Source organism: Entelurus aequoreus, linkage group LG24, assembly GCF_033978785.1.
Source record: "Entelurus aequoreus isolate RoL-2023_Sb linkage group LG24, RoL_Eaeq_v1.1, whole genome shotgun sequence".
NCBI lineage: Eukaryota > Metazoa > Chordata > Actinopteri > Syngnathiformes > Syngnathidae > Entelurus > Entelurus aequoreus.
Genome location: NC_084754.1, coordinates 22,930,055 through 22,956,429, shown reverse-complemented (window position 1 = coordinate 22,956,429; position 26,375 = coordinate 22,930,055). Strand labels below are relative to the sequence as shown.

Genomic DNA, 26,375 nt, shown 5'->3' with positions numbered 1-26,375 from the left:
TGCACTGTGTTGGTTTTGTTCTTTGAACAAGGGGATGTTCATGCCCGGTTCATTTTGTGCACAAGTAAAAAACATAACTTTTTCTTGATTTTGAAAAAAACAAACATTTTATTTTTCTTTAAAGAAGGGTTCGGTGAATGCGCATATAAAACTGGTGGGGTTCGGTACCTCCAACAAGGTTAAGAACCACTGGTATAGGTTATAAATATACATATACACTTTTATATATAATATGTGTTTAAAGTGTCAAATCAGAATATTTGTATTATTGTTAATCCCCCTGTGAATATTAAAATACGACAATTAATTTGGCCTGTATCATAACTACATGAATGAAGTTTGCATTATACAACCGGGTGAAAATGAGTTGGGTATCTAGAAAGTTATGATGGTTTAAATGCGCTGACATTTCATTGCGCTTGACACTTGATAGAGATGTTGACCGGTTCAAGATGGCGGCCCCACGGCTCGTCCGCGCCAATAGGCAGCAGCGGCCGAGGCGGAGATGTCTATGGTTTCAACCGTAGTTCCTGTATGTTCGATGTATCTTAGTTCCATTACTTCTGACTTGACTGAAGTTGCTTCGCGAGGTGGATTTCTCTGCTATCTATAGTGCACCCCGTGATCAGTATTGTCACCCAAGCGAGCCTCAACTCCTAGACGTTAGGTAAACAAGACTAGATGAGTTCCCGCTGCGTCTCTTGATTGACGGCCATGTCTTGTTTGCTATGAAACATCAGGAGTCATGGCAAGTCGCCAGCGGATAACCGCTTTCTCCCTGCTTACACTCGGCGTGTTATTGTTGCTGTTTTCTGGAGGGAGCTACGGCAGTCCTGTTGGGAAATGCGTGGGGAACACGCCGTGCCAGTCCCCGGGACCCCCAGTGGTCCTCGGTAAGTGTTTGTGGCTCACGTTGCACAATTGGAAAATGTCAACCTTCGACTAATGATGGGTGACAACAAGCAAGACTGGCCGAACCAGACTTCAAATAACCGAAGGATTTCTAATCATCTAATTTGTTTGCTAGCAAAAACATGTTGGTAAAATATCGTTAGTATATGTTCAGTAAATCTTATTATTTCTGGCGTTTTGAACATTAATCTAGTCCGGTCAGTTTACATTCATTTTTAATGTTTATTCGACAAATGACTAAAACAGCAACGCACCACGTACATTCCCAAATTATAATGGGTTAAGCTATTATATGGCATTTATATTCTTGATTTCTACATCTTGTTTACCGACAGTCTAATCATATGATTCATATTGCAGACGATCAGAAAGCCCTGTGCTAAAAGCCATGATTCACTTCATCATGTGATTCTTTTTAATAGGCCAATTGTTGCTTTCTACAGCAACTTTAATGCCATTACCATTCCTTTCTTTATCCCCTTCCCACAATGATCAAAGGCAGTTTTATCTTGTTCTTGCTCTGTTTACATGAGGTTGGGTGTTGGGATTACAGAGGACCGATACTGATTATTTGTAGTCAAGGAGGCTGAAAACTTTGGTGATGACATTTATTTTTTGTTAAAGTTATTTAAACATGAATAGTATAAGTCAGTAAACAGATGGACAATCCGTTAAAGGGGAACTGCGCTTTTTGAGGGTGAATTTTGACTACCATTCACAATCCTTACACATGTTTTTGTTGTTGTTCTAACCCAGGGGTCTGCAATCCAAAATGTTGAAAGAGCCATATTGGACCAAAAATGCAAAAAACTAATCTGACTGGAGCCGCAAAAAATTAAAAGCCGTATATAAGTGTTATAATTAAGGCAACACATGATGTAAGTGTCTATATTAGCTACAATAACCTATCAAAATGACTAAGTGTCGCAGGCTGAAGCAAGTCTCGTCTCTTTCACAGAAATGTTGAAATTGAATATTTATTCTACACATTTGTACATCATTGGAAAACATTAGTAAATCAGAGGCTACTCAGAAGGTGAGATAACTCCTGGAAATTACTGGCTTTTAATGGCCAAAGGTATAGATGTGTGTGTCCAAGTTAAAGGAAACGGCAGGCTGTCTTCTTGTAATAGATTTATTACAATCTTTGGTAAGCTAGGTAATGTTTGCTGTGGTCTGGAACAACATGGCACACAAACAACTATCTGAAATCCCCTTCCCACACTGATCAAAGGTAGTTTTATCTTGTTCTTGCTCTGTTTACATGAGGTTGGGTGTTGGGATTACAGAGGACCGATACTGATTATTTGTAGTCAAGGAGGCTGAAAACTTTGGTGATGACATTTATTTTTTGTTAAAGTTATTTAAACATGAATAGTATAAGTCAGTAAACAGATGGACAATCCGTTAAAGGGGAACTGCGCTTTTTGGGGATGAATTTTGACTACCATTCACAATCCTTACACATGTTTTTGTTGTTGTTCTAACCCAGGGGTCTGCAATCCAAAACGTTGAAAGAGCCATATTGGACCAAAAATGCAAAAAACTAATCTGACTGGAGCCGCAAAAAATTAAAAGCCGTATATAAGTGTTATAATTAAGGCAACACATGATGTAAGTGTCTATATTAGCTATAATAACCTATCAAAATGACTATGTGTCGCAGGCTGAAGCAAGTCTCGTCTCTTTCACAGAAATGTTGAAATTGAATATTTATTCTACACATTTGTACATCATTGGAAAACATTAGTAAATCAGAGGCTACTCAGAAGGTGAGATAACTCCTGGAAATTACTGGCTTTTAATGGCCAAAGGTATAGATGTGTGTGTCCAAGTTAAAGGAAACGGCAGGCTGTCTTCTTGTAATAGATTTATTACAATCTTTGGTAAGCTAGGTAATGTTTGCTGTGGTCTGGAACAACATGGCACACAAACAACTATCTGAAATCCCCTTCCCACACTGATCAAAGGTAGTTTTATCTTGTTCTTGCTCTGTTTACATGAGGTTGGGTGTTGGGATTACAGAGGACCGATACTGATTATTTGTAGTCAAGGAGGCTGAAAACTTTGGTGATGACGTTTATTTTTTGTTAAAGTTATTTAAACATGAATAGTATAAGTCAGTAAACAGATGGACAATCCGTTAAAGGGGAACTGCGCTTTTTGGGGGTGAATTTTGACTACCATTCACAATCCTTACACATGTTTTTGTTGTTGTTCTAACCCAGGGGTCTGCAATCCAAAACGTTGAAAGAGCCATATTGGACCAAAAATGCAAAAAACTAATCTGACTGGAGCCGCAAAAAATTAAAAGCCGTATATAAGTGTTATAATTAAGGCAACACATGATGTAAGTGTCTATATTAGCTATAATAGCCTATCAAAATGACTAAGTGTCGCAGGCTGAAGCAAGTCTCGTCTCTTTCACAGAAATGTTGATATTGAATATTTATTCTACACATTTGTACATCATTGGAAAACATTAGTAAATCAGAGGCTACTCAGAAGGTGAGATAACTCCTGGAAATTACTGGCTTTTAATGGCCAAAGGTATAGATGTGTGTGTCCAAGTTAAAGGAAACGGCAGGCTGTCTTCTTGTAATAGATTTATTACAATCTTTGGTAAGCTAGGTAATGTTTGCTGTGGTCTGGAACAACATGGCACACAAACAACTATCTGAAATGCAGCCAATATCACATACAGATAATGTATCATGAGACATGCAAAACTAAATTATGTACAAAGAGGATAAAAGTAAAGGATATTAAATGAGCTCAAATATACCTACAAATGAGGCATAATAATGCAATATGTACATACAGCTAGCCTAAATAGCATGTTAGCATTTATCAGCTTGCAGTCATGTACTGACCAAATATGCCTGATTAGCACTCCACACAAGTCAATAACATCAACAAAGCTCACCTTTTGTGCATTCACGCACAGTATAACACTTTTGGTGGACAAAATGAGACAAAGAAGGAGTGGAAGATTTTATATGTAAACAAACTGTTGCGTCACAGTCCACACCATGGTGAGTTCAAGAACCGCCGAAATTAGTGGGACAAAATTATGTTGACCAAATACTCTCATCAGTGAAGCATACACACAAACATATTAAACAGTGGGCTTTCGAACAACTGGGAAGGGTTGTGTCATGTTTGTCCTCAAACAAAAAACATACTAAAACAAAAACAAAATATTTCCCCCCCATCTTTTTCCATTTTCAATCCTGTTTAAAAAAATGCTCCAGGGAGCCACTAGGGTGGCACTAAAGAGCCGCATGCGGCTGGAGAGCTGCGGGTTGCTGACCCCCGTTCTAACTAGTAAATAAATGCGAGCAAAAGTCTGCTTGCAATGGAGTCAATGGGAGTCGCTCTATAAAGCACTCTAAAAAAAAAAAACTCTAAACACCTCCATGATCATTTTATATACACACTGTACGTATATATGTAATGTCGTGACAGGCACATTTATAATAACCTGTATTATGTACCGTATTTTCCGGACCATAGGGTGCACCGAATTATAAGGCGCACTGCTGATGAATGGTCTATTTTTGTTTTTTGTTCATTTATAGGGCGCACCAGATTATCGGGCGCATTAAAGGAGTCTTTATTATTATTATTTTAATTGAAAACACTTCCTTGTGGTCTACATAACATGTAATGGTGATTCTTTGGTCAAAATGTTGCATAGATTATGTTTTACAGATCATTTTCAAGCCGCTTTATGCGCCGTTTTGTGGGCGGTGTTATTTACGTGGCTCACCTTCGGCAGCGTCTTCTCCCCGTCATCTTTGTTATAGCGGTGTAGCATACAAGGACGGGAGTGGAAGAAGTGTCAAAAGATGGCGCTAACTGTTTTAATGACATTCAGATTTTACTTAAATCAATAACGGAGCAGCATCTCCTCATCCGTGGCTCACTAGTGCAATAACAACGCCGGAAATGTGTCCCGTGAAAAACCGTCTGACCGGAACTCTCTAGTGACTAAAGTACCTTGGGTGAATAATGTAAACTCACTACGCAGGTATGTTTTAGTGCTTTTATGGCGAGTTTACTGACAGATATAAGTAAGAAGTTTACACTACTTTCAGGCCCGGCCCTAACCAATCTGGCACCCTAGGCAAGATTTTAGGTGGCGCCCCCCCCACATCGGCAGTGAAGTGTATATACTCACAAGAAACCGAATAGCTTTGTCTTTGACCTTTTTTTTTTACTTAAAGAAAGCAAATTAACAATCAGAATAGTTAACAAGATAAAAAAAAATATGGATAAATAAATGAATACAAAAAATAAAAAATGAATATATGAAAAACAATATTTTTTACATACATAAACACAAAATAAAACGTGTCAACAAGTTGCATAAAATAAATTAAAAATACAATATAAATAAGGCACTGCACAAAACAAGATATCAAACCAGTATGACTTTAACAACTATATTACAAAAAAAGGGGATCCTACAGAGTTCTCTATTTGTGCTTTTTAATATTGCATTAACTAGAATGACTTACAAATTACTGTACACCAGGGAGTACTGTAATTACCTAACGTTACATTATTATTTTCCATAACAATTTAGCCCCCTCCACAATATTAACCCGACGTTAAAACAGAACTAGCTATTTATTGATTAGCAATTGCCGAATCATGTAACATTAGCTTAATGCTAAAAAGACAGGTTACTATCACATTCTGTAACAGACAAATAATTTCATGTAGGCTAACGTTACCTACCTGCTACCTCTGTCTTTTTCTCGTTTCTCCCCTTCTTTTCTCCCCTGGGCACCTGACAGTTTTGGCCGTTTTGACATCTTGTGTTGATTTTTTTTATGTGGTGACGTCCAAAAAGAGTCATGATACGGGAACGGAGGGGGCGCACCGTGCCGGGGGAGGGGGGGCGTAATGTTGTAACAAATAATACTTCTATTAAATAGGCTTTACTTTGCATTTTAATTAACGTGGGATTATTTTATGTATTTAGAAATAATAGTACCAACTTTTTTTTTTTTTTTTTTCCTCCAACATTTGTGGCACTGGCGTGGCGCCCCCTGATGGACGGCGCCCTTAGCATTTGCCTATACGGCCTATGCCACGGGCCGGCCCTGACTACTTTTTATTAGAAATGGCAACAGCGGAAGATGAATGTCACATAACAAGATAGAGAAAAAGAAGCTTATCCATTACGGTGTCGGCGCAGACGCGCGCAATTTTTCAGGATTTCGGCAGATCCCAAATACAGATCAGCAGGTACCAGAAGGTAAGAAAAGTTGCTGTTGCATAATATTGCAAAACAAAATGCCAGATAATATGTCTTACCTTACACACACACCATAACAATACTCGTATGTTTAATGCGCCGACAATCCTTCAAGCGGTGCGGCTTCATAGCTTACCAAAGTCGTACTAAAACATTTTGATAGATTTTTGAGCGCCGTGTGTAATGTTCTATATTTTCAATGGAACATTTAAAATGTTGGTGTCGTTTACTTGAGACCCATCATAGTGCAGGCTACACTTATCTCTTATGTTTGACTGCCATCTACTGGTCACACTTATCATTACACCATGTACCAAACAAAATAGCTTCGAGGTGGGAGGGCTCAAGCAAACTTATTCCTTACATTAGGCGCACCGGATTATAAGGCGCACTGTCAAGTTTTGAGGAAAAAAAAGAATTTTAAGTGCGCCTTATAGTTCAGACAATACGGTATGTATTTTGATAATTTTAAGTGTATGGCGGTGCATCACAACGTTCACTTTTTCCTTCAACCATCCATCCATCCATCCATCTTCAACCGCTTATCCGGAATCGGGTCGCGGGGACAGCAGCTCCAGCAAAGACCCCCAGACTTCCCTCTCCAGAGCAACATTTGCGACTTCCTCCTGGGGAATCCCGAAGCGTTCCCAGGCCAGAGAGGAGATGTAATCCCCCCATCTGGTCCTTGGCCTGCCGGGGGGCCTCCTCCCAGTGGGACGTGCAACGAGGACCTCCCTAGGGAGACGCTCGTGAGGCATCCGCACGAGATGCCCGAACCACCTAAGCTGGCTCCTTTCCAAGCGAAGGAGCAGCGGCTCTACTCCGAGTCTCTCTCGGGTGACTGCACTTCTCACCCTATCTCTAAGGGAGATGCCAGCCACCCTTCTGAGGAAACTCATTTCGGCCGCTTGTATCCGCGATCTTATTCTTTCGGTCATTACCCACACTTCATGACCATAGGTGAGAGTAGGAATGTAGATAGCTCGGTAGACCGAGAGCTTTGCCTTCTGGCTCAGCTCCCTCCTTCAACATCATCACTAATTACTACTCACTGCAGGGATCATGAGTGCCAACAAACATAATAAAACATCACTTACTGTACAATGTCTGCTCTCAATAGAATGCTGACTGATAGACTGTTGATATACAGTATACTCTTTTAGATGAAGAAAGACTCATAATGCTTGCGAAAAGGTAAAAAACAATGGTGGGTGCAAACCAGCATCTTACGCGTGTGCTTGTCGCCATCTCCGGATCTAGTTTGGCTGTCAAAGTTGACCAACTTCTCAGTTTATGTCCTCATTCTTTACTGTCATGGTGAGAGGCATAATTTATAATCTAGAATAAACTTTCACAAGCACCAAGGCAAGAAAGCAGCTCAGCAGCCAATGATGTCAATACAGCCAGCATAAGGAAATTGCCTCTCTCTGATGAATGCGCCACTAAATGTGGGTCCTTAACGTTAACGCTTTTAATACAATATTGCTTATACATGGTTAATATTCAGGTCATTCATTTTAAATGGAATATTGCTCTCGCTTTTTGGATGGTTATTTATTGGGTTTTATGGTCAGAATAGACGCAATGACGTCATAGTTCCCATTGGCCCCATTGTAAGCTGACTTTTATTACATTTATTTAGGAGTTAGACTGCATAAAAAAGACATATGTCCCTCATAAGGGGCGGCGTGGCGAAGTTGGTAGAGTGGCCGTGCCAGCAATCGGAGGGTTGCTGGTTACTGGGGTTCAAACCCAACCTTCTACCATCCTAGTCAAACATGCCCGTTGTGTCCTTGGGCAAGACACTTAACCCTTGCTCCTGCTGGTTGCTGGTTAGCGCCTTGCATGGCAGCTCCCGCCGTGAATGTGTGTGTGAATGGGTGAATGTGGAAATACTGTCAAAGCGCTTAGAGTACCTTGAAGGAAGAAAAGCGCTATACAAGTATAACCCATTTATCATTTATAAGGATTGTGAATTACAGGCAAAATTCCAAAAAGTGCAGTTCCCCTTTAAAGAAATGTCAGACCAATAGCGACATAATGTTTAATGCGGCGCTAATATTGTGGTTATTTAGCACCAAGCGACGACATCAGGGGATTTCACAGACACCATTATTATGTGTGTCTTACTCTATGGGTCAGAGGAGCAGCAACATTTGCATTTCAAAATATGCAAAATCTCCTGGGAAAATTGGTAAAAATGGTTCACAATAACTCGCCATCTATTCTATTTTTATAAAAGTTTATGGATTTATTACACTTAACGGTTTCTTTGTGAGAAACTTTAGTATATTGCGAACATTTAAATAAATACATTCGGGGCTCCTTCACGTAGCTTATAAGCGAGACGTTTTCAAGCTGGCTGACATTTCTTGCTGGATGTTACAGAAAGTATAGGAATGCTTCCTCTTCTTTTTTACTTATATAATAAGTCTCTTATTTGACAATATAGTTTCAAAAAGTGTGGATTTTTGGTCAGAGAAATATTTTCTGTCATCTTTATGTCCATCGATCTGTATCGCGTTGTTATTTCATGAAATCTCGGAACATGAAATTCGCTGCCCTCCTTTAATGAGCACACACTCCGAGGGCTGCAGACATAGGCTTGATCGGCAAGCAGTAAGACGCCAGAAAAGAAGCTAAGCAGAAGACAAGTGGCCAACATTGCAGGAGGGAGAGAAAGGGGAGGGGGGCGTGGCCGCGTGAGCGCTACAGTGGGGAAAAAAAGGCAATTTTTCTCCTGCAGGACAAATGGGGAAGTGCTTGAGAAGTTAGTATCTTGAACACACTACTCACAAAATGTTAAAGGGGAAATGCACTTCTTTTGGAATTTTGCCTATCGTTCACAATCATTATGAAAAACATGACGGATGTATTTTTTTAATGCATTCTAACTCGTAAATTAACGAGGAAAAAAGTCTGCTTACAATGGAGCCAATTGGAGGTCCTCGATTCTGCCCATAAAACTCAATAAATAATCATTTAAAAACCGGCAACAATACTAAACATTTTTGTACAATATTTCCTTTTCTGAAAGTTTGTTTGTCTTTTGAAAGACATGTTAAAATTGCGGTGTGTATAAATTGTGGTGTTAGTGACTTCTATTAATTTCAATGGGTGGCGTTGAATTTAGATACAGGTGTTTTGATTTCAGCGCTCCATCACAGAACCAATTAAGTTGAGGTTCTACCGTACATTGCTTATCTTTAACAATAGAATTCACATAGATGTTGCCTTGCGGAGTTTTAAATAATTAAATCTGTTGAAAAGTGTTAAGCAAAAAGAACTTAGAATTTATGTGCGGTGTGTGTCTTTTTATTAAAATGTTTACTTGTTACATTGTTACAGTTCCTGGAGACCTGGGAAACCAGCTGGAGGCGAAGCTGGATAAACCCAGCGTGGTTCATTACATCTGTTACAAGAAGACAGCCGCCTTCTTCACTTTGTGGCTCAACCTGGAGCAGCTGGTGCCTGTCGCCATTGACTGCTGGATAGACAACATAAGGTATGGCATAGGGGCCACACAAATGTAATCAAATACTTATCCCTGGAGGGACTAGCTTTAAAAATCCCCATCATGAGGGATTACCCTACTAGAACCGAGTGGCTGGCCATAGTAAAATCACTCATCAAATACAGGTGTCAGTTTTTGTCTCATGGTCTGAGGGTAACATTTGAATGGATATATACAATAGTCGATGCTGCTCCTAATCAAGAGTCAGCGAAGTGGGAACCGAAATTCTACGAGGCAGCCCCATCATAACTTCACATTGTATTCCTCTTTACTTGATGTTTGAATAGTTCGAAGAAGTGGGGTCAAGTCATGTTGTTTACGGACTATGAGGTGGATGGATTTGATGACCTTGTTGAGTCTTTGAACCATTAGCCAGCCATCTTTATTGGACAAACAGACCTTTGGAAGGATATGGAAAGAGAGAGGTGGTGTAACAGATGTAATTCATAACAAACACTTGAGCACCTATCCACAAAACTTGTTTCAACAGCAGGCATTTGTATGTTGTATTATATACTCAGTGTTATGCAGCATTAATCGTAATTTATTGTAGAAGTCTGCTAATAAAAATATAACAATATGTTTATATGAGTTGTGACGAAAACTACCAGTGAACTTTGACACTCAACCTTTATTGAATGCTTTTGGCTGATGTTGTAACTTAAGTCTTTATCTGTAGCAGTGATGTTTTTTTGCACCAAACTAAAATAGTTTTGTTAACATCCAATCATTACATCAATAAACCTTTGTTGTCTGTATGTAAACAAGTTTACAGCTACAAGTCATAGGTTTAACAACCGTTCAGGCTCGCATCTTCCTCATTATTTTTATATTGTTCAAAGTTAATTTTCGTTCTAGAGTGTATTATTGTTTAGATTGGTTTCTGTTTTGAGTAAACCTATCCGTCTTCAGTTATCCGTCTTAGCATAAGTCATTTTTGTAATTGCTGTATACACTCATACAAAGACTGACTGTAATGTAATGTGATCGTTCTTCTCCAGTTGCACATATTAACTGTCACCTTTTTATAAAATGAATCAACAGAAATAATATCCGTCAAAACTCTTCACAAGCTGACTACAATAATGATGTCACAAAATAAATGTGATCGCTTCATTGTGTGCAATAAAGACAGCAGAGTATTGAAAATCTGCAAACATGCAGAGACAGAAATGACATGCGCCATTGTGTACATAAGCTAAATACCGTAGATTAACGCTATTTATTTTGTTTGATAAAAACACCTGTTCAATTGGAAAGGTTATTCTTATCTATGGTCTCGTAAAAAGAAGAAACGTGCATGTTAAAAAAAGAGAACTGTGTCATACATAGTGACAGATTTGCATGAAAATGTGTTATTTCCTTGTGTAATTGTGGATCTGTCTTCTCACAAAAACAGAACTAACACTAATCAATTTCTAATTCCTGTATCACGTGTGCGTGTATGTACCTGTTTTTTTATGTAAAGGCTGATCTACAACCGGACCACACACACCACCTCATCACCACCTGGCGTAAACATCAGCGTCCCTGGATTTGGCCAGACATACTCAGTGGAGTATTTGGACCCCAGTAAACGCAGTGTGGGTGAGTACAAGGCTGCATGTTGACCAACAAGCCTTGGAAAAAAAAGTAAATCAAGAATCAGATTATTTATTTCGTCCTCTTCTTGGTTGACATTGGTTACTGATTCCAACAACCTGAATTGTCGACCGCTGTGGATAATTCCTGAATGTATCAAACTACTCATAGCTTGTCCATTGCTTTCTCTGGACTCCTATTGAGCTAGCAAAACTAGAAACATGTCTGGGGGGAAAACACTTAAAAGGCACACAAAGTAGCACAGTAGCTAACAGCAGCACTATGCTGACTGAATGAGCCCTAGAGATCCATCAGCCCGCCTGCAATTGCTGTGCTCTGACACACAATGTCTAAATTAAATGTACGTACTGTGGTTTGTAAATCAAAAACTTTGTACATCAAGGTTCCACTGTATGTCAATCAATCAACCAGTCAGTCAGCCAGGACAGTCATGTCTTCCTAAGACATTTTACACAATTCTGTGCTTTGTTGGAACAGTTTGGGGAAGGTCATGTTCTGTCCCAGCATGACTGCACTAATTGAGGTCTAAAGACTGCTAGGTTGAGTTTGGTATGGAAGAAGTGGCGACATCCAACCTATCGAACATCTTTAGGACATGATTGAACCAGACCCTCATATCCAACTAAAGTTCACAAATGTTCTTCTTCTGGATAAATGAGCAGAGTCTGTGGTTACAGACCAATAAACACACCTGAAGACAAACCTATCTGTTATTTGTCAAGTAAACATGACTAAAATTGTGATTGGAAACTTTTATTCTGCGTTAATTCCACTAAAGCCATGTTATGCTAATGTCTGCCTTCTAGGTATGTATTTCTTTAATATCGCACAGGCGCTGGAGGATTGGGGCTACACACGAGGTGACAATGTCAGAGGAGCTCCCTATGATTGGAGGAAAGCACCCAGTAAGCACAAGCACGCACGCACACTTCTGTCTTGGTTGACGCTTCATATAAATGAGTAAAATGAAATTTCTTTACTACAAATGAAGAGTTTACTCTCTTGTTGCTTTGTGGACAGACGAGAATAAGGAGTACTTCCTGGCGTTGCAGAAGATGATTGAGGAGATGGCAGACAAGGCGGGTGGGCCTGTGGTCCTGATCGCTCACAGTATGGGCAATATGTACACTTTATATTTCCTCAATCATCAGCCGCAAGCCTGGAAAGACAAATACATCAAAGCTTTCATCGCTTTGGGGGCACCGTGGGCAGGTGTGACCAAGACACTCCGCGTGATCATCTCTGGTGAGAGAAGAAATTGCATGTGTCACCATCATACTACAAACCTGAGTTAACTCCAAATTAGTTACATGTTCATGTTTGTACTTTAAGTAGCCTTTTTTGGTGATATCAACAAAGTCTGGAAGATGAGCCATGATAGTTGTAATTAATCACAAATATCAGATGAGTCTACGTTCTACGTCTTAACTCAGGTTTCTTCTGTGTGTGTTTAGGTGACAATAATGGCATCCCAGTGATTGGACCGCTGAAGATTCGCTCTCAGCAACGTTCAGCTGTGTCTACCTCTTGGCTCCTACCCTATTCCCACACCTGGCCCAAAGATCAGGTGTGTTTTTTTCCTCTTTAAAAATCCAAATGAGAATATCTGAGAAGAACGACAATGTTAGCGCAAAGTAGCTAAAGCTAGCATTAGCTTATAGCTATATATATATATATATATATATATATATATATATATATATATATATATATATATATATATATATATATATATATATATATATATATAAAGTTAAAGTACCAATGATTATATATATATATATGTATATATATATATATATATATATATATATATATATATATATATATATATATATATATATATATATATATATATATATATATATATATAAGTTAAAGTACCAATGATTGTGTGGCGAAATTATTCTCTGCATTTGACCCATCACCCTTGACACATATATACTGTATGTGTATTAGGGGTATGGGAAAAAATCGATTCAAATTCGAATTGCGGTTCTCACGTTGTTCGATTCAGAATCGATTCTCTTTTTTTTTTTTAAATCGATTTTTTAAATTTATTTATATATTTTATTTATTTTATTTTTATTTTTTATTAATCAATCCAACAAAACAATACACAGCAATATCATAACAATGCAATCCAATTCCAAAACCAAACCCGACCCAGCAACACTCAGAACTGCAATAAACAGAGCAATTGAGAGGAGACACAAACGACACAGAACAAACCAAAAGTAGTGAAACAAAAATGAATATTATCAACAACGGTATCAATATTAGTTGCAATTTCAACATAGCAATGATTAATAATCCCTCATTGACATTATCATTAGACATTTATAAAAAATAAATAAATAATGAACAATAGTGTCACAGTGGCTTACACTTGCATCGCATCTCATAAGCTTGACAACACACTGTGTCCAATATTTTCACAAAGATAAAATAAGTCATATTTTTGGTTAATTTAATAGTTAAAACAAATTGACATTATTGCAATCAGTTGATAAAACATTGTCATTTACAATTATAAAAGCTTTTTACAAAAATCTACTACTCTGCTTGCATGTCAGCAGACTAGGGTAGATCCTGCTGAAATCCTACGTATTGAATGAACAGAGAATCGTTTTGAATCGGGAAAAAAATAGTTTTTGAATCGAGAATCGTGTTGAATTGAAAAAAAAAAAAGATTTTGAATTGAATCGTGACCCCAAGAATCGATATTGAATCGAATCGTGGGACACCCAAAGATTCACAGCCCTAATGTATATATATATATATATATATAAAATTACACATTACAGCATACTCAATAGGCAAAGGAGGAGCCTTGTACACGTGTTATTAATTAAATGTAATACGTTTAGAATATACAAACCCCGTTTCCATATGAGTTGGGAAATTGTGTTAGATGTAAATATAAACGGAGTACAAAGATTTGCAAATCATTTTCAACCCATATTCAGTTGAATATGCTACAAAGACAACATATTTGATGTTCAAACTGATAAACATTTTTTTTTTTGCAAATAATCATTGACTTTAGAATTTGATGCCAGCAACACGTGACAAAGAAGTTGGGAAAGGTGGCAATAAATACTGATACAGTTGAGGAATGCTCATCAAACACTTATTTGGAACATCCCACAGGTGAACAGGCAAATTGGGAACAGGTGGGTGCCATGATTGGGTATAAAAGTAGATTCCATGAAATGCTCAGTCATTCACAAACAAGGATGGGGCGAGGGTCACCACTTTGTCAACAAATGCGTGAGCAAATTGTTAAACAGTTTAAGAAAAACCTTTCTCAACCAGCTATTGCAAGGAATTTAGGGATTTCACCATCTACGGTCCGTAATATCATCAAAGGGTTCAGAGAATCTGGAGAAATCACTGCACGTAAGCAGCTAAGCCTGTGACCTTCGATCCCTCAGGCTGTACTGCATCAACAAGCGACATCAGTGTGTAAAGGATATCACCACATGGGCTCAGGAACACTTCAAAAACCCACTGTCAGTAACTACAGTTGGTCGCTACATCTGTAAGTGCAAGTTAAAGGCCTACTGAAATATTTTTTTTTTATTTAAACGGGGATAGCAGATCCATTCTATGTGTCACACTTGATCATTTCGCGATATTGCCATATTTTTGCTGAAAGGATTTAGTAGAGAACATCGACGATAAAGTTCGCAACTTTTGATCGCTGATAAAAAAAGCCTTGCCTGTACCGGAAGTAGCGTGACGTCACAGGCTGAAGGGCTCCTCACATTTCCCCATTGTTTACAATGCAGCGAGAGCGATTCGGACCGAGAAAGCGACGATTACCCCATTAATTTGAGCGAGGATGAAAGATTCGTGGATGAGGAACGTGAGAGTGAAGGACTAGAGTGCAGTGCAGGACGTATCTTTTTTCGCTCTGACCGTAACTTAGGTACAAGGGTTCATTGGATTCCACACTTTCTCCTTTTTCTATTGTGGATCACGGATTTGTATTTTAAACCACCTCGGATACTATATCCTCTTGAAAATGAGAGTCGAGAACGCGAAATGGACATTCACACTGACTTTTATCTCCACGACAATAGATCGGCGAAGCTCTTTAGCTACGGAGCTAACGTGATAGCATCATGCTTAAATGCAGATAGAAACAAAAGAAATAAACCCCTGACTGGAAGGATAGACAGAAAATCAACAATACTATTAAACCATGGATATGTAACTACACAGTTAATGCTTTCCAGCCTGTCGAAGCTTAACAATGCTGTTGCTAACGACGCCATTGAAGCTAACTTAGCTACGGGACCTCGACAGAGCTATGCTAAAAACATTAGCTATCCACCTACGCCAGCCAGCCCTCATCTGCTCATCAACACCCGTGCTCACCTGCGTTCCAGCGATCGACGGAGCGACGAAGGACTTCACCTGATCATAGATGCGGTCGGCGGCCCGGAGACGGAGGAAGTCAAGGTGAGGTCGGCGGCTAGCGCGTCTGCTATCCATCTCAAAGTCCTCCTGGTTGTGTTGCTGTAGTCCGCCGCTAATACACCGATCCCACCTACAGCTTTCTCCTTTGCAGTCTTCCTTGTTCATTAAACAAATTGCAAAAGATTCACCAACACAGATGTCCAGATTACTGTGGAATTATGTGGTGAAAACAGAGCTTTTTGTATTGGATCCAATGGGGTCCGAATACTTCCATTCACTCCGTGACGTCACGCGCAAACGTCATCATACCGAGACGTTTTCAACCCGAAGTTTCGCGGGAAATTTTAAATTGCACTTTATAAGTTAACCCGGCCGTATTGGCATGTGTTGCAATGTTAAGATTTCATCATTGATATATAAACTATCAGACTGCGTGGTCGGTAGTAGTGGGTTTCAGTAGGCCTTTAAAACTCTCCTATGCAAGGCAAAAACCGTTTATCAACAACACCCAGAAACGCCGTCGGCTTCGCTGGGCCTGAGCTCATCTAAGATGGACTGATACAAAGTGGAAAAGTGTTCTGTGGTCTGACGAGTCCACTTTTCAAATTGTTTTTGGAAACTGTGGACGTCGTGTCCTCCGGACCAAAGAGGAAAAGAACCATCCGGATTGTTATAGGCGCAAAGTTGAAAAGCCAGCATCTGTGATGGTATGGGGGTGTATTAGTGCCCAAGACATGGGTAACTTACACATATGTGAAGGCGCCATTAATGCTGAAAGGTACATACAGGTTTTGGAGCAACATATGTTGCCATCCAAGCAACGTTACCATGGACGCCCCTGCTTATTTCAGCAAGACAATACCAAGCCACGTGTTACATCAATGTGGTTTCATAGTAAAAGAGTGCGGGTACTAGACTAGCCTGCCTGTAGTCCAGACCTGTCTCCCATTGAAAATGTGTGGTGCATTATGAAGCCTAAAATACCACAACGGAGACCCCCGGACTGTTGAACAACTTAAGCTGTACATCAAGCAAGAATGGGAAAGAATTCCACCTGAGAAGCTTCAAAAATGTGTCTCCTCAGTTCCCAAACGTTTACTGAGTGTTGTTAAAAGGAAAGGCCATGTAACATAGTGGTGAACATGCCCTTTCCCAACTACTTTGGCACGTGTTGCAGCCATGAAATTCTAATTTAATTATTATTTGCAAAAAAAAATAAAGTTTATGAGTTTGAACATCAAATATATTGTCTTTGTAGTGCATTCAATTGAATATGGGTTGAAAAGAATTTGCAAATCATTGTATGTTTATATTTACATCTAACACCATTTCCCAACTCATATGGAAACGGGGTTTGTATAATAATCGGGGTTTCCCCCTGATTGCCAATATACTTGTGGTGGTAGGAGCGTGGCCTGGACATGGGTCAATATGACATCATGATTTCGCATAATGAGCTAAGATGCATTTATTTTCTTAAAGACAAAAAAAATATATTCGCACATTTAAAGACACATATGTGTTATTATTAATTGGTATAACATATTTATTCTTATATTATATGGTTTTGCTCTATTTTTTTATTTGTTGCAGCTTGTTGGCCGTATAGCAGAAAGCTCATTGTCTCGAAACACTACTACTACTACTTTAAACACGTGTACAGTCTCCAATAACAGATACACGATATAAAGATGCTAGATTTTACCAAGAACATATAACTTGCAGGATTGTAAAATTCTCCACAACAACAAGGAGCAACAGAATGAATGTTGAAAAATATTCTGGCAGTAGTTTGTATTTCAAGATCGCTGATTTGCTCATTTTGCGGTCAATCAAAAAGGGATTAATCCTCAAACAGATCATCCAATCATCATGCGGAAGCCCTGCATCCAAGGCCGAGCCAACTTCTCATTCACTTCCGGTGACGCATGGAGTCCATGAGCGGGACAAAGCCGAGCATTTATCCAATGATTGTCTCGTTTCTCTGCAGTGGAACTACCCACTCTAAGCTCCCCCATTGAAGTCAATGAACGCTCTTCTTCAGCACTGTAAAAATTATTTGCATTATTTGGCCTTCACAAAAATGTTTTAAATGTGTCTTATCAATGCCTACAGCTGCCTGCTAGCACTAAAAGATGAGCCTGTTTTGATGCTAAGATAAATGTTATGTTGTGATGTTGTATTTTGTTTTTTATCATATCGTATATATATATTGTGTGCTTTTTTTTTTCTCTCTCTCTTTTTCTTTTAAATTGTAATTTTACTGCCTTTTTTACGTCATGGCCAGGCGACTACAGATGAAAACTAGCCTTCTAGCTAATTCTGGCTTTTTTAACCATGTGTAGTCATGTGTTTTATGAAATTGCATTGTCCCCTTTGAAATTAACGAATCTTAATCTTAATAATCATTGCAGATTATGCAAATTATACGATTATGTAATATTGACCACGGCCTTTGTCACACCCCCACGGCCACAAAGGCAAGATGGAGGATTTAGTATGAGAAGGTAAATATGTACAGTATATGTACCGTATGTGAGGGAGGGAGAAGGGCGGGAACTCTGGTTCACACTCCTATACAGCAGGTGGCGATAATGTAGCTTGAGTGCCCCGCCATAAAACAAGAATAAAAAGATTGCTTCAATGAAAATGATTCCTGTTGACATATCCATCACGTGATGGTGCTTTTATAGCACAGCGTGTGCAGTCGATACCTCCGACTACATTAAGAAAACCGGCTGCTGCAGAAAATTGCGCTTCAATGTTTTTATCAATTTAACGTACCTGGATAACATGCTGGTAATTCTGTTCCGATAAAACCTTCAATTGCACTAAGTTAAATCAGTTTTTGTCTTTCTGCGTGCACCTGCAGGTTTTAATCCAGACGCCCACCACCAACTACACGGTGATGGACTACAAGCGTTTATACTCCGACATAGATTTCGAGGACGGCTGGCTAATGCGTCAGGACACGGAGTCGCTGCTCTTTGACCTCACACCGCCTGGCGTGACCGTCCACTGCTTGTACGGGACCGGCGTTCCCACGTCGGAAGCTTTCCAGTACTCGGCTAAGTTCCCTGACGTCGAGCCCACCGTGGTGTGGGGCGACGGTGATGGGACGGTCAACCTGCTAAGTGCCACCCAATGCAAGCGGTGGGCGGGGCTTCAGAAACAGCCAGTGAGCTTGCAAGAGCTTCCAGGGAACGAGCATGTGAACATGCTGTTGAATGTCACCACTATGGCCTACATAAAGAAAGTGCTTTTCTCGCCGTGATGCAGGGTTTGCTCGCCAAAATCCTTCTCTTGGACATAACGCAACTTGAAGGCGCAGCAGCCATTTTGATACCTCTCAGCCAATAACATTTATTTGGGCCGTGTTCCATTTAAGAAGTCATCTCAGACTTTTTTTTTTTTCAAGTAAACTATTTAAAATAATTTGATATATTAGTTTTAACTACGTATCAAAGATCACTCAGAATGTTTATTGACTTTTGTATTTTATCTTTTAAAGAAGCCAAGACATCAAGTGTGATTATTGTATTGAAGAGGCTAAACAGGATATACAGAGCGTGTGGTCTAAGATAGTCTGCAAAGCTTTGAATTCAATAAGCTCATATTGATACAATTTTTTGTGTTGTTTCGTACGTTTACTGCATGTAATTAAAACTTGACTATGTTCTCGTGGTTGATTATGTTACATGACAAACTATATTTTAGTAAGTTATCTGTCTCGCATAAAGTGCCAGGGACGTTTTAAATACATTATTTTCGATTATTGTTCTTTAATGACTAATTGTATTTTCTTGAGTCTTCAGGATTTAGTCCTTATGGTGTTGAATAATCAGGCTCAAAGGTCATGTTTTGTGTTGGTCTGAATTTTTCAATTGTCCTCAGTCTTTTTCTGCACGCTAGTTAGACAACATCTGTTTTTCCTTTATTTCCAAAGTGCCAAATTCTGTGTTTGCCCCTTTTTTAAAAAGTATTACCATTTGTTTGCCAAACTATCGAATTGTCCTTCTGGTTTAATTGTAATTGACTTGATTGAAATCTTGATTGTCTCTTTTGCTCCAGTTTGACGTTGTCATCCAGTGAAATTGAATCTTTGCGTGCAACTTTTTGCATTTGTGTTTCATTTAATTTAAAAAAGTCTCTCTCTAGACAATCATGACGAGTTCCTATTGTGGTTTCCCCAAAGTTTTTCAAATCTCACCTGTATCGAGCTCTAACCTCAAAGATGATTTTTAATGGTCAGATCCTTTGTGAACTGCTGCATTACTGTAAGTGCTGGCCTTCCATAAAATGTTTCATATGGTATCACTCAATCTTTTGACATTTATTTCAAACATTTCTCCCACCATGTTTAAAAACTTAACAAATTAATTCTGGTCGTACCATCAAAGTAAAATGTATGTTCTGTTGCTTGATGTTTTTAGCGCCTCCTATTGACTGGGCTTAAAATGCTTTTTAAGGAAAAGTCAAGACGGGTTATGAATGATTTGATTTTGTGTTTTACCTTAGCAATAACAAACTAACAATGGATGCATAGAAATATAAAACCATTTGAATTTATGTCCACTCTACCACCATATTTAACATGTTCTAATGAGTAATGTTACAAGAACTCAGCATTTTCAGGTAGAGTGATGTCCATTTTTCATTCAATCCATTTATTATTTTGGGAACATGTTGAAACTTCACAAGCACACGTTTTTGCTAAAAGGATCAACCGTCCAACAGGAGTGTGACGATGCAAAGCTTGTCTGGTCCCACCCGTGTGCCATAAGCAGCATTCCAAATAGAAAAGAATGAAAGAACCAACTGAACCCCACATAGGCAAGCACTTAAGCAACGTAGGTAAGGAAAAACTACCTGTGGGAAGAAACGCAGGCTTGATGGGGTGGCCATCCGTCTCGACCAGTAGTGTAGAGGCAGAGTTGTGTAGATTCACTGGGTAGAGGGACAGAGTAGCGAGACATAAGAAATAAATAATTCAAAAGGAGTATAAAACAGACCTTATTCTTATTCTTCCCCATTCCCAGAATGAGTACATGATAATATCCAACACTTTACTTCAACAGTTCTTTTGTATATTTTATAAACACCATCTGCTTGTAATGTTTCTCAAACCGGCTCATGTTAGTACATTGTTTAAAGTTCTTTACTCAGTCCATTCCATAGTTTAAACCCACATACCGTTATACACAGATAAATTGACGAAATGCTTTCAAAGTTGTGCATGTCTATAAAGGTTCCATTTAGTATATTCCTAAGATTGTATTTCTCTTCTTTTGCACATTTCTGGGCAGTCTGTTGTTATTTGCTTTGTACATGATTTTTTTTTTTGAGTTTGAAGATGTACAAGATCAGTTAATTTCAATATTTTAGAATCAATGAACAGAGGATTTGTCCATCCATCCATCTTCTTCCGCTTATCCGAGGTTGGGTCGCAGGGGCAGCAGCCTAAGCAGGGAAGCCGAGACTTCCCTCTCCCCAGCCACTTCGTCCAGCTCCTCCTGGGGGATCCCGAAGCGTTCCCAGGCTACCTGGAAGACATAGTCTCCCCAACGTGTCCTGGGTCTTCAGCGTGGCCTCCCACCGGTCGGACGTGCCCTAAACACCTCCCCAGGGAGACGTTCAGGGGGCATCCTGACCAGATGCCCTAACCACCTCATCTGGCTCCTCTCCGTGTGGAGAAGCAGCGGCTTTACTTTGAGCTCCTCCCGGATGACAGAGCTCCTCACCCTATCTCTAAGGGAGAGACCCGCCACCCGGCGGAGGAAACTCATTTCGGCCGCTTGTACCCGTGATCTTGTCCTTTCGGTCATAACCCAAAGCTCATGACCATAGGTGAGGATAGGGATGTAAATCAACCGGTAAATTGAAAGCTTTGCCTTTTGGCTCAGCTCGTTCTTTACCACAATGCATCGACACAGGGTCCGCATTACTGTCGATCTCAGGATCCACTCTTCCCTCAGTCGTGAACAAGACCCCAAGGTACTTGAACTACTCCACTTGGGGCAAAATCTCCGCCCCAACCCGGAGATGGCACTCCATCCTTTTCCGAACGAGAACCATGGACTGGGATTTGGAGGTTCTGATTCTCATCCCAGTAACTTCACACTCTGCTGCAAACCGATCCAGTGAGAGCTGAAGATCCTGGTCCGAAGATGCCAGCAGGACCAAATAATCTGCAAAAAAGTAGAGACCTAATCCTGCAGCCACCAAACCAGATCCCCTCAACACCCTTGACAGCGCCGAGAAACTCTGTCCATAAAAGTTATGAACAGAACCAGTGACAAAGGGCAGCCCTGGTGGAGTCCAACCCTTATTGAAAACGGGTCCGACTTACAGTGGACCAAGCTCTGACACCGATCATACAGGAAGTGGACCTTCACAATCATACAGACGGATACCCCATACTCTCTGAGCAGTCCCCACAGCACTTCTCATGGGACACGGTTGAATGCCTTCTCCAAGTCCATAAAACACATGTAGACTGGTTGGGCAAACTCCCGTGGACCCTCGAGAACCCTGCCGAGAGTATAGAGCTGGTCCACAGTTCCACGACCAGGACAAAAACCACTGCTCCTCCTGAATCCGAGGTTCGACTAGGATTTGTATTCTCTATATCCTGCCTAATGTATTATTCACACTGATCTTTTCTGCAGTACTGTTATCAAATCAAGTGTACTGTTGTAATTGTTTCCCCATATCTCTACACAATAACTCTGGTACAATAACATCAATGAGCAGTACAGAGTATGTTGTGACTTTTGATTCAGGAGTTATTCTGCCCTATTCAATTTATTCATTACTGAAATATAATGCATTCTTAAGTTATTTCAATTAAGAGGAGAAAACTATAATTTACGGGGAATATTTATATTTGAAATAGGTAAAGTAAGAACGAATATGAAATACAAATGTATTTCAGTTTTAGGAGTTAAATGGTGGAACAAGCTCAGTGATGACCTGAAGACATGTAGTTCTTTGTTAAGGTTTAAGAAAACCTTGAAAGGTGAAATAATAGACAATTATAAAATATAGTAACAATTACTTTCATCTAGGGCTGCAACAACTAATCGATTAAATCGATTAAAATCGATTATAAAAATAGTTGGCGATTAATTTAGTCCTCGATTCGTTGGATCTATGCTATGCGCAGAGGCATTTTTTATTTTTTTTAAAAATAAACTTCTATTTATAAACTGCAACATGTACAAACAGCTGAGAAACAATAATCAAAATAAGTATGGTGCCAGTATGCTGGTTTTTTTCAATAAAATACTGGAAAGGATAGAAATGTAGTTTGTCTCTTTTATCCGATTATTAATCAAATAATCAAAGTAATAATCGACAGATTAATCGATTATCAAATTAACCATTAGTTGCAGCCCTACTTTCATGCCATTGGTTTTTTTTTTATAAACGTTGATGTTCCAGGCAATCTTATTTTCAGTGGAGGTGTAGGATAGGCAAATATAAGCTTTGGCTTCAGCCTATTCCTTTTTCGGTCATTCTTTTTATTTTATTTTATTTTAGTGTGTAAATGTGTATGATTGTTAAATATGTATAATCTGTACTGTTAAACTGGTCACATAATATGGTTAAGGGTTGATGGTTGATTATATGACTGAAATAAACTTATTTCATTCATTTATTCAAATATTTCTTGCCACTCTATGTTGTATGTATTTGATGGATGTTTTCCAGCTCATTGAATTATCTTATTTTACATCCATTTTCTACCGCTTGTCCCTATCAGGGTCGCGGGGGTTGCTGGAGCCTATCTCAGCTGCATTCGGGCGGAAGGCGGGGTACACCCTGGATCACCTCATCGCAGGGCCAACACAGATAGACAGACAACATTCACACATTAGGGACATTTAAGTGTTGCCAATCAAACTATACCTAGGTGCATGTCTTTGGGGGTGGGAGGAAGTTGGAGTACTCGGAGGGAACCCACGCAGTCACGGGGAGAACATACAAACTCCACATAGAAAGACCCCGAGCCCGGGAATCGAATAACTCCTAAAAATGTGCTTTACCACTCCTACGCACTGCCCGTGGTCCGGCTAAGACCCGCGAACAGGTTTACCCGGCCCACGAGATGAGTTTGCTACGTTTAAAAATGAGCCGCAACGTTTAAATGAAAGAAACTGCTGTTCTAAATGTGTCCGTTGAATGTGCAACAGCAAGTCTGTTAGGCAAGCGAACAGTTTATAGTGGGGCCAAGCAAGAGGTACACCGTGAAGCGTGACTGTGGCTCCTCCCCCTTGAACCAAATGAAACGTAAAACCTGCCATTTTACGTCTTCTGCCTTGAACACATCAAGCTTTGGCACCCTCATTTTCCCAAAATGTTTCTGTCAAAAAAGAGAAAAGTGGATACAGAGATTAACTCAACCCTCTGAATGGTTTCCACCTTTTTTTAAGTAGCTTTTTACCCAATTCAGAAGAACACCCCTAATGCCAATACGTTCTAATTTGTCGAAGAGAATATCGTGCTTGATTGTGTCGAAGCTGCACACGGTTTACGATACTTTTATTTCAATCAATGCCATTGCTGTTGAAATGTTTTCTCTGTATCCATATTGTAATTTGTTTATCAATGTATCTAATCTTTTGGTAAATACTTTTTCAATAATTTTGGAGCATTCTGGAAATTAAACAGGGTTCCACCATCCACACCCTCCACTTACCCTGGTCATTCAAGCCAGCATGTTTCCCATTTCCGAAAATTCACTGATTACCTGGTATTATCAGGAATTTTCCCCCATTCAAAATGAATGGGCATGATACGATTTTGGTTCGTACCGTTCCAAAATCCACTCACTCCACTCACCCTGTACATTCAAACGACCATTGTGTGTGTGGACAAAGATAAGGTTAGGTGGGATTTACCCTGGATAATAGGGGTGTGGGAAAAAATCGATTCGAATTCAAATCGCCATTCTCACGTTGTACGATTCAGTATCGATTGTCATTTTTCAGAAATCAATTTTTTTATTTTTTATTTATTTATTTATTTGTTATCAATCCAACAAAACAATACACAGCAATACCATAACAATGCAATCCAGTTCCAAAACCAAACCCGACCAAGCAACACTCAGAACAGCAATAAACAGAGCAATTGAGAGGACACACAAACATGACACAGAACAATCCAAAAGTAGTGAAACAAAATTAATATTATCAACAACAGTATCAATATTAGTAACAATTTCAACATAGCAGTGATTAAAAATCCCTCATTGACATTATCATTAGACATTTATAAAAATTTAAAAAAAGAACAATAGTGTCACAGTGGCTTACACTTGCATCGCATCTCATAAGTTTGACAACACACTGTGTCCAATATTTTCACAAAGAAAAAATAAGTCATATTTTTGGTTCATTTAATAGTTAAAACAAATTGACATTATTGCAATCAGTTGATAAAACATTGTCCTTTACAATTATAAAAGCTTTTTACAAAAATCTACTACTCTGCTTGCATGTCAGCAGACTGGGGTAGATCCTGCTGGAATCCTATGTATTAAATGAATAGAGAATTGTTTTGAATCGGAAAAATATCGTTTTTGAATCGAGAATCGTGTTGAATCGAAAAAATTGTAATGGTATGTTTTGGGGTTTTTTTTGTCATAAAAAGATACAATCATGCGTGCTTACGGACTGTATCCCTGCAGACTGTATTGATCTATGTTGATATATAATGTAGGAACCGGAAATATTAATAACAGAAAGAAACTATCCTTTTGTGCGGATGAGTGTGAATGAGTGTAAATGGGGGAGGGAGGTTTTTTGGGTTGGTGCACTAATTGTAAGTGTATCTTGCGTTTTTTATGTTGATTTAATTTTTTTTTTTTAAAGTATTTTTTTTTACATTTCTTGTGCGGCCTGGTACCAATCGATCCACGGACCGGTACCGGGCCGCGGCCCGGTGGTTGGGGACTACTGCTGTAAGGCATGTCGCTTCACTTTTTTTATGTGGAGGCTACAGTCTAAGTTAGAGAAGTGAGTAATATTTTTTTTTATATGTCAACATTTTTCGACCACGCCCACCAAGTTAATGCAAAGCAGGGGTGTAATTTAGTTTTAGTTACAAAAGGTTTTACCTGAAATGATCCGAACAAACACGAAGTCTTCAGCACGTCACGTCTCGGTTTATTGTAGCAATCCACGCTCGTCTTCGCCGTTAACTTTTCTTTTCAGCCGCTTCCGTTCGTCCAGAAATACGCTTAGGAATGCGATACAAGCTAGTTTTACTCCTTCTACCTGGTGTTTTATTCCTTCCACCTCGTCTGCATTATGAATATTATTGGACATATCATCGGAAACAATGAGCTTTTCACTAACTTCCGCCCTTAATGGATATCGGCAATGCATTGTGGGAAATGTACAAATAATCGAAACCCCTCTATTAACCGCGATAAGCGAGGGACGACTGTATTGCAGTTACCAAATTTGACAAATTCTAACCTCCAACAGAATAAATGATTAGATGAATTGTAGTTGAGTTATTGTAATGTCACTTTTGTTTTGTAATATATATTTATTTGATAGGGAAATCATAATACAGGTACTGAGAAAACAAACAGTTTTTTTAGTTCCCCTCCCCCCCAAAAAAATTACAAAAAATAAA

General features: G+C 39.2%; 1 protein-coding gene and 1 long non-coding RNA gene across 3 annotated transcripts; one reads left to right on the top strand and one right to left on the bottom strand.

Annotated features, from left to right (window-relative positions):
* Positions 1-597: 597 nt before the first annotated feature.
* LOC133641748 (phospholipase A2 group XV-like) lies at positions 598-20,047 on the top strand. The gene is made up of 7 exons (XM_062035715.1): positions 598-893; positions 9,530-9,686; positions 11,164-11,282; positions 12,104-12,202; positions 12,318-12,542; positions 12,752-12,864; positions 18,598-20,047. The coding sequence occupies exons 1-7, from the start codon at positions 746-748 to the stop codon at positions 18,997-18,999; spliced, it is 1,263 nt and encodes a 420-aa protein (XP_061891699.1). The 5' UTR covers positions 598-745; the 3' UTR covers positions 19,000-20,047.
* Positions 9,487-26,273, bottom strand: LOC133641749 (uncharacterized). 2 transcript variants are annotated; one of them, XR_009824334.1, is made up of 4 exons: positions 25,849-26,273; positions 20,595-20,672; positions 11,146-11,314; positions 9,487-10,094 (listed from the first exon to the last, which is right to left on the bottom strand). It is a non-coding gene; the product is annotated as an uncharacterized LOC133641749 (long non-coding RNA). The 2 variants fall into 2 exon arrangements; XR_009824335.1 differs by lacking the exon at positions 11,146-11,314.
* Positions 26,274-26,375: the final 102 nt, after the last annotated feature.